This window comes from Ursus maritimus, assembly GCF_017311325.1.
Source record: "Ursus maritimus isolate PB19 chromosome X unlocalized genomic scaffold, ASM1731132v1 scaffold_X1, whole genome shotgun sequence".
NCBI lineage: Eukaryota > Metazoa > Chordata > Mammalia > Carnivora > Ursidae > Ursus > Ursus maritimus.
In genome coordinates this window covers 26,435,551-26,451,607 of record NW_024423319.1, presented here as the reverse complement: position 1 = coordinate 26,451,607, position 16,057 = coordinate 26,435,551, and the positions used below count along the sequence as shown (strand labels likewise).

General features: G+C 40.0%; 1 protein-coding gene across 6 annotated transcripts in view; it reads right to left on the bottom strand.

Annotated features, from left to right (window-relative positions):
- The window catches only part of TENM1 (teneurin transmembrane protein 1), a 535,869-nt gene that overhangs the window by 85,157 nt on the left and 434,655 nt on the right, over positions 1–16,057 (bottom strand). For 3 of the 6 annotated variants that reach the window (XM_040628223.1, XM_040628232.1, XM_040628241.1), the window contains 2 exons: positions 14,367–14,387; positions 9,203–9,435 (listed from right to left, as the gene is read on the bottom strand). In XM_040628223.1, coding sequence (XP_040484157.1) covers positions 9,203–9,435; positions 14,367–14,387 — 254 coding nt within the window. The remainder of the gene's footprint in view (positions 1–9,202; positions 9,436–14,366; positions 14,388–16,057) is intronic. The other 3 variants (XM_040628235.1, XM_040628247.1, XM_040628229.1) reach the window with 2 other exon arrangements.

Sequence of the window (16,057 nt, the reverse complement as noted above, 5' to 3'; positions counted from 1 at the left end):
TATCACCATTCACGAGAAATTCTAAACAATGTCACTGATGAAACAGTCCTCCCACTGTCCCATCCCCTTTTAGTATACCACTGTGGCTGCCCAGTTCTGCTGAGAGGGTGGGAAGAAAATAGGGTGTATTTCTACATAGGGGTGACAGGTTGAGGGCCGGGGCAAGGGCTCAGCCAGGGGAATCACTGAACAAGGGAATGAAGAGGAGCCATTTCAAACCTGCCCTACTTTATCAGTTTGCTGCATAGATCTATCCAGCTTAGATAACTTCAGAGACTCTGCTTGACTTAAAAAAACAAACCCTAACAGCTGTCTTTCTCATGTGCATATAACTTAAGTCATTAGTGCCTTCAAAACTCGGGTCTAAATGCTCTGTGTGGTGCCATCCATAATATTTGGGCTGAAGTGGGCAAAAAATGCAATCAACCGATCAATTATAAAATAAAAATGGGCTTCCTGGCTCCCTTTCCAGCTGTGTTTTACCTTATGATGATGTTAAAATCATGGATTTCCAAAGACATCTGGGTCTGCTGCGTGTTGTACACCTGCTAATTCACCCAGTATTGCGGGAGGATCAATGAAGCTAAAAACATCTGATGACTTCTCTGTTGTGGAGTGAATGTTCTGGATTCCCTGGGAAGTCAATGCACTGTAGGTTTCAGATTCCTTCGAGAAACAGCAAAGCATGCTGGTTTCACCAGGAAATGACCTCTTCTTTTCTTTGATTTGGTATTTGGTAAACTTGAAATTATTGGGCCACCTTGTATGGATGGTAGAGCAATATGGGGCCCTGATCAAAGGGTTACCTCTAATACAGTTTCACGTTTTAGAACCTTAAAAACAAACAGTTTGCATTGAAAGAAATTTCCTAATTAACTTCTGCAGAATTTGTATATTAAAACATCTTACTGTGCTGGAGAAGACTGATAAAGCAGACGTACTACCTTCTGCTGAAGAGAAACTGTATTTAGAAGGAACTTGCTATTCTCATAAAACTTTTAATAGGAAGAAGTGAATCAAATTCCTTAATTACCATTTTATGGTTGGTAAAAGGGCAAATTACATGCCATCCATTTCTAAACTTCTAAATGTCTCTGGTGCTTTTAATTAAAGCTGCCATCTAGAAACTACTAAAGCAATTTTATGCAATTAGTTATTTATAGGTTACCATAATACACCACTCAAAATATGATTTCAGTGATTTGCAGTCTGTTTGTGTGTGATCTCTGTCATTTTCGTTCTGTGGGGAGGGGGTTCTTCTTTTTATCAGCTGAGGTGATTCTTCAGTGGGCAGATAAGAAGGATGTGACACTGAGGAGCTGTGATAAGGAAGCAAAGTTGTCTTGGCTATTGATCTAAATAGAAAGAGGAAGAATCATAATTCCATACTGTTTGTCTTGATATGTAGGGGTCTGCGCTTCACTTTAGGCAATGCTGCGGAGGAGAAGTGTATTACTGTTACTCCCCCGTCTCTCCCCACTCTGCCACCATTCTGCTCGATACCTAGCATCACATTTCCCCATGCTGCCTAGAGTAGCTCCCACCTTGGCTTGGCCCCTCGGGTGATCCCATCTATCCAAACACATCCATCCTGTGCTCCATGCCCTCAAGGCCTCCATATAGTGCTTTAATGAGGAATTCAGGTTTTGCTCTCCCAGGCAATACCCCACACTAAACACAGAAGTTCATACATGAAGAAAACCCTTATGGAGTGAATTTAATGGCAAAGGGAATGACTTTGGTTAGGTGGGCCTTCGTGGCCTCCTCAAAATACAACATGTTCAACTAGAATTACTGTCTCTCAAGGGTGTGAGGGATTGACTGGTCAAATCACATACAATACCTGAATTCCACTTTACCTCGACTCTTGCTTCTTTTGTGGCACCGTTCCTCCTTGGAAATGATCACGTCTCAGACTGAGTTTCAAGGACATGGAACTTGCCTCCCTCCAAAGTAACTTATTCCATGGTTGGGTTACTATTATAAGTAGTAATGTTATTAGCAGCAAAAGAGCAAGCCTGATCATAATGGCAGGTGACATTTAACATGTCCACACTACATGCTGGGCAGCGAGCTTTACAAGGCATTTTACATATACTGCTGAACACTATTGTGTAGGCACTGTTAGCTAGTATTCTAACTTCGCAGATCAGGAAGCTGCGGTTTGGGGAATTTAGGTGACTTATTCAAGGTCATACATTTAATGGGTGGTGAATCTGGGATATGCATCCAGTTCTGTTTGACTCTAGAACCTGGGAACTTCTTTCTCTTGGTCTTTGGCCTCTAAAATATTATCTCTGTGTTTAGAATATTATGCATGCATGAAAATTAAAATAAATGCAGAAGAAAAAGTCATTTAATAATGCATTTGTAGCTTTATAAAACTTAAATGAACTTAATACAGGTTTCTCTGTATTAACCACTGATGTGTCCTGGACCAATTAGCCAAGGATAAATGTATGTGCCTTCCTTTTGTCTAACTTCTCCACACCAACAGTTTGATGGCTTTAGAATTCTGACAGAATAGGCAGAAAGATTCTCAAGTCCCAGCTGCTGACATAATATAAGGTCAAAATCTTTTGGCCATCATAGGCAGATGCATTAGAACAACTGCAGGGAACACATTAAGCTCTCATTCTGATTGCATCCGAGGTACTGAGGTCTCTGGTATAGCTGCCATAAACTGAGAGATCAAAAACATAGTTTAGGAAAGAAATCTCCAGAAGTGGACACAGCACGGATCACTGAGCAGTTAAAAAAAAAAATCATTTTGCCTGAATTTTAAGGCTTTGTCAAACATTTTTCTCGAGGAACCTCTGATTCTAAGACAAGGCTGTGGGAGGAAAGTACTCATGGAAGATTCCTTGAAGCTGAGCTGGGAATTTGGCCCTGGGTGGTAGAATGTTGATCTTACCCAGAAAGCCTTCTTCACTAATTGGCTCTCCCAAGTCTTTCCTAACCTTACTTCCTCATTTTTAGCAGAACAGATCCAGAATGGAGTACCATCAACCTTCTAGTTCTTTCTACTGACAAACTTATCTTCATCGCCACACCCACCGTTATCTTAGGATGGTCTCTCCGATCCCACCCCCTTTCAAGGCCTACTCCCTCCCAGTCTCCTCCAGACCTGGTTTCATCATTTATTTTGTCTTCTGCAGTTTTCCATTTACCTCTAACCGATACCGCATCTCCTATAGCTGAAGCCTCCCCTGAGCGCCCCGTCCTGTCACTACTCATCGCTGTCTCTCTCACATCTAAACTTCTCAGAAGAGCGATCTTCTTTACAATTATTTATTTTCTCTCCTCTTATTGGCTCATTAAATTACTGCAATTTGGCTTCCATCCCTACTGCTATTCAAACCACCAATAGCAGGGTCAGCAATGAACTCCTCATTGTCTAATCCAATGGCTACAAATGTGTAATATTTCATACTGTTTTCCACACCTTCTTGAAACAAACGTTTCCTTCGGCTTCCTGGATACCAAGCTCTTTCTGTTCCCCTTCTTTTCTTCTGCAGGTTTCCTCTCTGTCCCCTTCATTAGATTCCCTTCCATTGCCTGTCCCATAGACATCAGTACTCCCTGTGATTTCTTTGCCCCAGCCTCACCCCAGTGCATGCACTACCCTGTCTACAAAACAGCTTATCAAACATGAGTGCATTGGACGATTATGTCACTCTCTCATTTCAACTCTTTCGCCTATAGGATGCAATCCAAACTTCCTGTCCCTGCCCCTGCTCTTTCTACGACCCTTGGATATTTTTTTTCAACAATACTGATTTATTTGTAGTTTCCTAAATGTACCACTCATTTTACTCATGTTGTGGCTTGCCTGTAATTTTGGTGAGTGCCGGCCCTAGTGTCAATCCAAATGCTTATGCCTCTGTGATGGGTCATGTACTAAAGGAATTTAGGAAAAATCTTACTGCTTCCATTGCACAGAACCAAAGGAACATTCTCGTACCTGTTTGTACACTATACTCTCTCCCTTAGACACTGATGACATCAGCAAGATGTCACCGCTTAGAGTTTTAGCATCTTTCTGTGAGCCCCAAAGTTAGCCTTTCAGAATAGCATGTAGATGCCAGGGGAGTCAGTGAGGCTTCAGAATGTACTCAGATATATCTGGGTCAGGACAAAACCAGATTATTTTGTCTAGACTTTATCTTAGACAGATTTCTTAATTGTTAATAAAGGTAAAGTGACTCATGTATGATTCGTGTCATAAACACCCTAAAAACAATTCTGGCAGCTGTCAAGATTTAAGGATCATTTCCCTCCTAGGGAATGAATGGCTCAGGAGCTGTTTGCACTCATCTGGACATTGTCTAAGTCCTGCTAAGTTCTGAGGTCAGTTTGCTTAAAGAGGCACATGAAAATAGAGATATAATCCTTGGTGAGGTCCAAGAGAACCAAATTAAGTCATTGACTAATTTCATCTTGTCCAGTCACTCCTTCACCCTCTGTATCTACTTAAAAAAAAATAAATGTATTCGGCTTGTCACAAATTTTATTTTATATTCCCACCTAGTACCATTTCACATTCTGTTTAAGTACTTGGTCATCTATTACATGACTCATTAGTTTGAGTTCTCTGTAGAATTAAGGAAAGTTGCAGTAAAAATAATAAATGGAACCTAAGTTTCAACTACATCATCCATGCATGTTTTAAAAGCATCTTTCAAAGTCAATGCAAACTCATATACAATGCTAGGGATTAGCACACCATCAGCCTCGTTGCTCAACTTTTTTCCTTGCCCCATTACATTGAAGTATTGATGAGTAAAATGGCAAATGTTTCTCTTTATTGGGATTCAACTCAAAGTGCGTAAAACTGGATCAGATAAAGACTTATTCCCAGGAGAAGTACCCATATGAGTAAAATGGCAAATGTTTCTCTTTATTGGGATTCAACTCAAAGTGCGTAAAACTGGATCAGATAAAGACTTATTCCCAGGAGAAGTACCCATATCTTATATGAAATTCTATTCAGGGAGACTTCCATTTCTCCTTTAAACAAAATGTGTAGTTACCAGTTGTAATCAAGAAATTTAATAAAGTTAAGGTTTCCTGCCTCCATCCCTTAAGAAAAAGTTGGTGAAGTTCTTAACTGCAGAATCTGCCAAAGAGATGTGACAAGGTTTCCTGAAGATTTATTTGAATAATTACATTTAGAGGCTATGTAAATTCTGTGTGGTCTACTATGAGTACACCGCTAGGTCAGAAACCTCAGAAAAATAGTTTTAATAGGAAAAGGAAACTCAACTAAAAAGCCCTGTATCTTGCAAATAAAAATATTTTGTTCATTTTGAATATGTGTCATTAGATAAAAAGCATTTTCCAATATTTCCTACTCTCCCAGAGAAACCAACAGAGATTATGGATTTTAGCTGAAAGGCCGTGATGGATATTGGAGGCATCACAGGCCTTTTTTTTTTTTTCTACCACGGTTTTGAATTCCAGTGTTATTTGTAAATTGTGCAAATTTGGATAAATTTCTTAACCTATCTGAGTCTCTGTTTCCTCATCTATAGAACTGGGGGAAACACAATTGACTTTGAGCACCCTTGTGAAGATGAGCCATACTGTATTGTGAAGCATGGAGCGCAGGCTAAGTTAGAGCTATGGTCATTGTAATACACTAGAGCCGGGGGGAGATCGTCCCACACCCTCAAGTTGACAACTGTGTTTAAATGTGTTTAAATAACTAGTCCAGTGGAACAAAACTAGTCAATGGCACCATTAAGTCTATTTTAGTGTTCCGGGAAATGAAACCACAGCGAGGTCCAGTGACTTACACAGGGTCATCCAGAGAAACACTGGCTTTACATGGATTGAACAAGAAAGTCTAGATTCCCTAACCTGACATTCATCACAATTTGCTGCCATTTCTAAAAAAAAGAAAAAAAGAAAAAAAGAAAAAAGGAAAAGAAAAAAAATCCCATGGCTTCTGACCTTTTACCTTTTGCTGACTGGTTTTTAGTCCCATTTGATAATTTATTCTGACTTTAGGACGAATGATCTCAAAAGCAAATTTCATTTCATCCTATTTTTAGAATAGATTCAGAAAATAAATGAGCTGTCTTGCAGATTAACATTTATTTGACTTACCTTGCATAATTAAGGACATGTTGGAGAGACTGCCTATAATTGCAGTATGTTGCTTGTTAAAGTCTTAGAGCAAGCTCTCTTTCCTAACCTAGGAATTGTACTCCCTAGATGTACATTTCCATTTTCTACTGATCTACAGCTTTTCTTTATTAGCTTCTAGGTGGAGAGAAAAATCAAACCTCTCCTCGAAGGAATCCGTTAAACATCTGCTGTCCTTCTATGGGGGAAGGAAGAAGAAACTGATGTGTATGGTAGTTGTAAAGCAAAAAAACCCAACCAACCAAACAAACCAATTGTTCTTTCTTGAGAGATAAAGAACCTGCAGGAGAACCTCAAAGACATCATGAGCAATTAGCAATACTCTCCCCTCAATTTGCACACTGTGCTTTAAATGACTTCTTGCATGATTTTTCCTTCCTCTACAGAAGTCTATGAAATTGCCCTGCAGCATTCCATATAATGAGAATCTCACTTCTGATTCACTGCCAAGGGTGAGTGCTGTCTATATTCAGCATGGAGATAGGTGCCCTAGCTAGGCATCTAAGTGTTCTGACCAGCAATTTCAAGAGCAACTGATGTCTGGACACAGGTTCTGCCATCTGAGTGATTTTGAAGATCCCTAACAGGGTCTTCAAATACTGTTAACATGGCTGAGGAAGACATGGTGGATACTGAGTGTGAGCCACCCGTTCCCCTCCTTTCAACATCCTCGTTCACTCATGGACCAGAGCAGATGTTGTCAACACCAGCTTCAGTATGTTATGTGAAAGCTGTCTTGGCTGGATTAGACATTCAGCTCTCCGAAGCCTCGGACAGATGATCTTAGGGCCCCTGCTTGCTTTGGGATGAATAAAGTGTACTGGATTATTATAAAGGCCACTCTTGGATAGAAAGATGAATAAATCAAGCCAAAGGAAAATGTACTACTAGCCATGACAAGAAGAAAAACTTAGTTTAATATTAACTTTAATAGATATATAAATTTTGGCACTCTCATTACTGATGCTTTAAGGGTTCATGTAAATCCTGTTCATCAGGACTCTATTATTGATACTTTCCAAGCAAAAGAAAAGAGGAAAAAAAGCTGCAGTGAATCAATTATTTACTCTATTTGGAAAAGCTGAGATATTCATCCTTAATGTGGCAGGTTGAATGTGGTAGGTGAGATGAGTGGTTTTCATACAAGTAGCAACTCAGGAGGATGTCAATTTCAGGCACAATACAAGCTTGATTCCTCCCTATTATGCAGAAATCCTCATAATACCTGCAGGAGTTTTAAACCTGTGTTAAAGGTGGGACCTAGCCTGATACATTTCCTTGAAAGATGAGTTGATTATATGTTGCACCTGAGTTATGCATTCACTCATCAAATATTTATTGTGAACCTACTATGTGCAGGAATGAGAGCTGGCACAAGAGAAGAAACATCTTAAAACACTTTACCATGATACTTGGGGGGCTTATATTCCTTTAGCGGGAAAAGACCCATATTTTTTAAGCACAATTGAAATTCCTTTTAGGAATACTTGATATAGATTAAGAGTTACCTAACCAATCAATTACACGACAAGCATGTATAGTGGATCCCACACTGTACAAGATACTGCTGGGGAGGTGGGGAAGATTTGAAAGAAATATCACATGTAGTTTCTCAGCTCAAGAAGCTTGTCTTGGTAATAAAAAACCTCCTATTTGTGAAAGAACTGGAACTGGAAAGCAAAAGAAGGCAAAATATAATATAGTAGTAATTGGGTGGTGTAGACCCTGTTAGAGAAATTCAGATTTAATGGGCTGGGGTTAGCCAGAGGGGCTTTACGAAAGACACAGGACTTGTATATGGCCTCGAAGAAATGGAAGGCTTTAAACTCTGATTTAATCCCCATATGGCAAATGTCAAATGGCTAAAGAGTAACCTCTTAATGTTTGAAATAATAAGTGACCATCTAACAAATGAAACACATTGACCTCACTATATTTTTTGGCATGGAAAGGTGTTCATAATATATTAAGTGTGAAAAGCAGATTATAGAACATTCTACACTATGATTCCATTATTAGAAAATAAAATATATAATATGTATAGAAGAAAGTCTAGAAGGATATATGCCAAAATACTAACAGTTGTTTTCTATATGTGGTAGCATTATGGTAACTTGAATTAAAAATATTTTTTTAAAGATTATTTATTTATTTATTCGACAGAGATAGAGACAGCCAGCGAGAGAGGGAACACAAGCAGGGGGAGTGGGAGAGGAAGAAGCAGGCTCATAGCGGAGGAGCCTGATGTGGGGCTCGATCCCATAACGTCGGGATCACGCCCTGAGCCGAAGGCAGACGCTTAACCGCTGTGCCACCCAGGCGCCCCGAATTAAAAATATTTTTTGCACTCTCTTTTTTCTATTTTTTTCTGCAACCAATGTGTTTTATCTGTGTAATAGTTTAAAAAGACCACATTCTCTTCTTAAAACCCACCAAATGAATACTTCATAAAACCTACTAAAGTAAAAGTGTGCACGTGCGTGCGCACGTTTCTCTCTCTCTCATACACACACACCATCATGGAGAAGGAACAGAGAGTAATGATTCAATAATTAAGGAGATCAGGTGGGCAATATATGATAACAGATTTAAAGCTGATTGTCCTTCTGCTTAGTGGCCTAAGATGGGAATATGATTTCAAGTCTATAAAATCATGAAGCTGATTGAGAGAACGCAGACTTATTCACACATCCCAGGCAACAGAATTGAGGATTGGCTCTTGCAGACTGAGGAGTAAATTTAGGACAGACGAAAGTAAGGCCAAGTTCCCACAGAAGGCAACACCCCCCTGCCCCGCAAAACTGGAATTTGTTATCCTAGGCAGAAAGGAAAAGAAGCATTTTGACATTTTAATAATACTTATGACTATACGAATGCATATTACCTAAAAATTAGCCCTGACCATGCCTATCTTCTGGGATGGACTTCAGAGACAATGTGTGTCAGAGTCAATATTGAGAAACATGGACTACAGTATGGCAACAGTCTTGGGATTTTGTGAAGTTAAATGAAATCTTTAGATGACCAAAGGATTTTTTTTTTTTTTTTTTACCTCGAGGGCTGTTCAGTGACGCTTCCGACGCTCTCCCGCCATCTCCACAGTGACTCTGGTCAAAGGGAAGGCACTGATCACCTGTTCCTGCCACCACTTCAAAATTCTTGGACAGATCTTTTGTTTCCACAAGAGATTTCAACCTGTAGACTTTTCGAGTGTTGGTGTCTGATAGATAAAGTGATTCAGACACAGGGTCCATAGCCAGATAGTATTTGTGAGCAGGACTTGTGCTACAGAAGAGAAGAGTAAAGTTATTCAAAGCAGTTTGTTCAACATGCATCCCCTGGGGTCTACCTTTTGTCACAAATGGAAAATTCTCTTAAGAAATGAAAAAGAATAAATGTATCTTCTTTCTCATGTACTAAGGAGATGGATACTACTTCAGTTTTCTAGTAAGGGGTCTGGGTATAAAAAAAAAACCTCAGCGTGTACTGCTAACCTGAAATGAAACTGACATTTCAATACCATCCATTTGGGGGGCAGAGAAAGAAGCAAAAGAGAGAAAATCCTGGGAAATAATTTTTTTCAGTAGCTTTCATACCTGGTTCTCCAATTACCTACTAGATGCCCGCCTGGATGGCTCACAGTCACCTCAACTTAACAAATCCCAAACAGAAGTTCTTCTCTTCCCACCTTCCCATCCTTCAGAACCCTACTTCTTCTCCTCCAGGTTTCCTGCCTCACTGGGGGCCCTGCCAGCCTCCAGGCTCCTGTTGTAAATTGAAAGATGGGTTGCATACAAAGGACAGAGGGCTGTGTGGGAGATGCATCGCCAAACTTTTCCTCTCCAAGCTTCCTTTTTTAGCTGACCACCACACTTTTCTAATCCATTCTGTCTTCTTTCAGGACATAATAGAACTGATTATATATGACCTTTTTTTTGGGTTATAATCACAATCAGCTGTACCTTTTAAAGGTGATGTTAAAGTTACCTTGATTGGATTTGGTATTCCTGAAACTCTTCAATTACATATTCGCATGGGATTGCTTGTGATATTTTTATCGCCGTACATGGCTGAGCTCGTTCATTCATTTTGATTCTTCCTAATTCCATTTTTACAATGGCTGGAGTAACGGTTTGGGGGATATTTTGTTTGATCCAAGTTTGGATCCCCATCTTTAAAAACCCTAAAAACTTTTTAACTTTCCTCGGTGTGGTAGACAAGCCTTTCTTTACTTAGTAAATCCTCACATGCCTTTAGGTTCTACTCAGGCGTCATCTCCCAAAGAAAGCCTTCCCTAAATCTGCAGTGTGGGTTATTTGCACTGCATTTACCCCTATTTTGGGGATTATATATTGTATTAATTTTTTTTTTGTATTTGTATCCCTCAATAGACCATGTGAGCTTGGAGGAAAGCGACCTTGTTTATCTCTGATGTGCTCACAGCCCCGAGCCCTGTCCCATGCCCAGTTGTCCAAGCCAGGAGCTAGTCTTCACTCCTCCTTTCCATCATTCTCCATATCCAGTAAAAACATCATGCTTTTAAAAATTCTACCTCCTAAACTCTTCTCCAATCTGCCCACTTCTCTTTATCTTCGTGGTCATTAGTCTAAGCCTCTCATCTCTCACCCAAATTCCCCCCTTAGTACCATTTCTGTATCATGTAATAGTTCATTAATTCATTAAGAAGTATTTACTAAGTGCACTAATGTGCCTAGGAACTGTTCTGTGGTCTGGAGACCTCTTGTGTGTGTGATACAGCCCCTTTCTTCATGAAATTCATGGTCCAAGGGGGAGTCAGATCAGCAAACAGGGTATGACTGTCGAATGTGACAAAAGAAGTAGAGGTGGAAAGATACGAGCAGAGAGGAGGTATATGAGACCTATCAGCACCTGTCATATTGTATTAGCATTGTTTTTAAAGATAATCTGAAGCCCTTTATTTTATTTTTAAAATACTTTATTCGGATTTCCTTAGTTTTTAGCTAATGTCCTTTTACTGTTCCAGGATTCCATCTAGGATACCAAATTATATTTAGTCATGTCTCCTTAGGCTCCTCTGGGCTATGACAGTTTCTCAGACTTTCCTTGTTTCTGATGACCTTAACAGTTTTAAGGAGTATTGGTCAGGTATTTTGTAGGATGCCCTCTACTGGAATGTGTCTAATTTTTTTCTCCTGGTTAGACAGGGGTTATAGGTTTTGGAGAGGAAGACCACAGGGGTAAAGTGCCATTCTCATCAAATCAAATCAAGGGTACATAATAATCAACACGACTTATCATTGTTGATGTTGACCTTGATCATCTTGGCTGAGGTAGAGTTTGTCAGTTTTCTCTCCAGTATAAAGTTATTCTTTCTCTTCCAATTTCCAGATCATGCTTTTTTGGAAGGACGTCACTCTGTGAAGGCAACACTTGAGGACTGGGGAGTTATACTCCACCTCCTTGAGGGTCGAATGTCTACATTAACAATTTGGAAATCTTCTGTATGAGAGCTTTATCTCTTCTCTATTTATTTATGAATTTAGCCATTCATTTATATCAGTAGGGACTCATGGATATTTGTTTTATTTTTTGCATTAAAAGCCAATGCTACTTTATTTTGTTGCTCAAACTGGTCTGGCATTAGCCCCCGGGAACTCTTCCTGTTGGCCTGTGAGACCTTTGGACGTACATCCATCAATGTGGAGTTTTTGTTTTTGTGTTGTTTTAGCCCTTATCTACTTTTTGGTACTACAAAATGCTCTTTTATAGTCTCTGCCCCAGTATTGGAATGAATCATTTGGCTAAAGACCCCTGGTTCCTTATGTTGGAGAAAGGTACCAAGATGTGAGTGCTGGGTGTAAACACTATTTCTTTCACATCTCTCCAAGTACACTGTAAGCTCTTTGCAGGCAGGAACCATACTCATCTCTCTATCTTCAGTACCAACAGAGTGTCTGACAGGGTCAGTGTTCAGTTACTGCTGAACTAAACTATACAACTTGAAACTAACTAATACACGGAAGTGTTCAGATTTTGGCTACCTAGCCCAGGAAAAATGGCAGGGAGTGGGTCATCAGAGTAATTAAGTTGCCCTTAAGACTGGTATGTTTCTGACTGTATTTGTAATTATATTTGCCCTCAAAGCATATCTGTGCATGTTAATGATAGTAAAGGCTAGCAGATACTGATTTAAGACCCAGTTTATAGTTATAATTGGAAAAAAATCAGATCCAATTGGAATACTTGATTTTTTTCTACTTACCTTCACTTCATCAAATAAGAGAATTCAGTAGATTCCAGGGACATCTTCAACCCTGGAACCACCATGACAGCTGCTGTAAATAAACTGTAAAGGGCCCCAACAGACTCCAGAATTGATTTGGAAGTCATATCAGCCCAGGCATCTCTGTAGCAAAGACTGCTTAAATAGGGGTTTGAGTAAAAGTTTTTAGATATTTAGTTGAATTTTTGCCTTCAGAATAAAATTTCTCCAGTGCCCTTAGATCTTTCTAGAATAAAAAGGGGGTCACAACCCTTCCCTGAAACAACCTTCAATATTTTGGTAGTCAGTTGGTGGAAGTTTCAACTGAGCCAGATTAATCATGTTTTGTTTAGGAAAAGTCCATAGGCTATTTTTCCAAGAGAAATGTTATTCGCAGAAAAGCACTTTGGAATGCATTACATTCATTTATTATTGAATATCCCCAATGTGCCTGTGAGGGAAGTCAAAATTATCATTCTCCTCAAATCTCAGCTGGGGAAACCCAGACACATAGACGGCTTGCCCAGGGTCACTAACAAGCCTATGCCCTGACTGAGACTAGATTAGATCATATGTGACTGCGTGTACAAAGTACCTTCAGAATACTTTAGTTCTGAAGGTGGCAAAAGAAAAAAAATCGGTGTTCCTGCCTTCTTCTAACTGAGCGACATATCCTATTTTGCTCAGCTAGGCTGTTCTAAAATTTTGTGTGCTGGCCTTTAGAAAATGGAATAGTCCAACACACAAAATTCAAATCTGATTAATGTTATTTTCTTGACAGCTAACAGTCAGGAAGGTCTCCTATATTGATATGTAATTTCTTGCCAATTCATGCCACTTCCCAAGTGCACTTCAGCTCTTTGGAGATTGGTTTCTTTCCACTTTTTAAAAACATGCCATACCCGAGAAAGAAAACTGCTGGACTACATTTCAATTTGTTCTAATCCCTCGTGTCCACATGCATATTGCAGTTTGAGATACGTGAAGGTTTCTTTTATAACTTCAGTGCTAGACTTATTGTCACCTTCTGGTTAGCTTTACATTCGAGCAATGCCCTTCAACTTAGCAAAGATCACTTCATTCATGCTAGTTAAAATCACGTAGATTGTTAAATGGGCAATTAATGCTTATAATTAATACTGTGCAACACTTAACCAGTAAGCAATTTGACAACCAACTTAATTTGCTTAAGGAATCAGTTATGCCAAAGTAGCGAGGCTGATCTCGTGCACTGGCCTTTAGGAAGTGGCATCTCCCAAACGAAATCCAAATTAAAAACCCTATGAGTGCCATTTTGATGACAATTGGCATTCAGAAGTGAACAAATTCAATTTTCTCCTTTGCAATTTCAGGTAATTTAGAACAGTTCTGACAAGTGTAATGCATAAACAAATTGAATAGAAATGCTCATTATGATTAATTTCAGAGCTCTGTGCCACTGTCGGTAAATGGTTGGTTTAAAGTTTTTCTATTATTTCTTTTTGGTGGGAAGAAATCGAAACCATGAGGTCACACAAAGGGAAAGAGGAAAAACCTTATTCAGGAAGGTCATCGTGGCCACTGTCTCGTAATACGCTCGTCCACTGTATTTCTGGGGCTGAGAAGATTGCCGCATCACCTCTCTTTCTACCGCAGCTTGAAAACACTGAATCTATTTGAACTTACAGACTCATCTGTGATATCACCTAAGGAAAACATAATGAGACTTAAGACTTTGCTTTCCCATGAAGTGCTGAACTGCCAGCTCTCACTTCTCTTGTTTTCTTTTTGATATAGTCTGATCCTTCAGCAAATTCCCACTTAGTGGAGCTCCCTTCTTTTGTCGGACACTTATCTGAATCCTAACTTCTAAATGTGCTTTCGCATTCCTTTCACCTTATTAAAAAGTAAAATCTCCCTGTTAGCCCGTTATTAGGAGGTGGCCTGTCAGGCAAGAAGGGGCATTAGGTAGCTGCCCGTGTGGTTTGCTTACCTATGTCTGGTATCTCTGTTTCTAGGGTGCACAAGGTTATCCACGAGTGGCAAGTAAAAACAAATAGAGAGTCATCAGTATCATTCAACAAGCCGAATCCAACCAGACACACCTAGTTCTAACTCAGTTTGTGGCTATTAGAGACTCCATGAGGATCATTTCGTCAGACGTACAAGCCAAAGTGGACCCAATCCCTCGGGCTTCTCCTCCTAAGATGGCGTCAGGGCGATTGAATATCTTGCCTGGTGGGTGGGTGGAGCTCGAAGGCAGTTTTTTCTCTCTGAACCATCTTCATCAGAACCACCTGGGTTCCTGCCACACGTGCAGTTTCCTGGGGTTCTCCCCACTATACTGAATCAGAACCTCGAGGAGGAAGTGGGGCCTGGGAATTTGATTTTTAATAAACTCAGCGATTTTGATACAGAATAAGGTTTAAGAATCACTGGATGAGGCTTTGAACAAGTAGCCACTGCAAAGATTCTGACCATTCCAGACTCTGTTTTGAAAGTCACTTTACCAAAATGTAAAATCAAGCCTTGTGAGCAATGGATATCCCAAATCTAGCCCAAAGGCATTTCTACGATCTCCGAGATAAGACAGAGACATGGCTTGTGTACAGTAGCACATTACTCAGCAATATTACAAAACTTAACAGAAGTATAAAGGTTTTCTCTTAGACCATGGCAGAATGTCCCTGGTGTCAAAATGGCTGCAACAAGATACCTTCAATAAAACTTCATGTGCATCAACTACCAGGGCTTTGCGTCTTCCGATGATCTATGCTCTAAGGGGGCAACTGGGGTCGGCAAGACAGATCCATCAGGTCAGAAGAAGCAGAACACTTTGGAGGCCCCTCATTGGTAAGCCTCTTGGCACAGGGTACTCTGGGACCTGGGATGAGGCTTTTCACATCGGGGACGCAGTCTGTGTACAAGCCCGACTTTGGGTCAAATCTGCCCAGAATTAAAAGGCTATAATCATCTGTGAAATACAGTCATTTTAATTTGAAAATCCTTTTAAACCTGGCCCTTTATGTCATTAAAAAAACATGAAGGTAACAAATCTTTTTATCTAAACTAGAAAATGTTCTTATTCTTCAGAATGCCAGGGAAGAAGAGAAGATACAGAATGATTTCATCTGAAGCTACCCGCTCCTACTGATTCAACTCTTTTTAAAGAAAATCTTTCTGGCATTTTACTAGTTGGGCCACAGGTCAGGATCCACTGACTTTTCTCTTTCCCTGGCCTGCCTCAAAAGGGTAGGCATCCTGTGGGTTGACACAAAAGGTCATAAAGGTAAGGCTGGAGCTCTGATTAAAAACCTGGCCTCGGGCATTTGGACCTCTTTTAGTTTCTTTACCACTAGACACTTGCTTGTTTTTGTGGCCTCTAAATTTGCAGGTGAGTGTGCTCCAGGCTGGCTCTAATCGTTCCCCGAAGGAAGTTTAGTTGTGCAAGTACTAGAAGGACCTCATTAAAACATAGCTTCATCCACAGCAGATCCTCATGGTACAGAACCATTTGTGTGGCTACAAAGGGTTTTGAAATGGTGATGGCAAGGGGTGGGGAGGAGAGTGGTTTGACTTTCTTGCAGCTGCTTCTGATCCTGCCAATAATGTCAGTGTGAATTTGGAAAGATGTCCTGTACTATGCAGAGCAGCTTCTCTCATTAACATCTCAGAAGGAGGAAG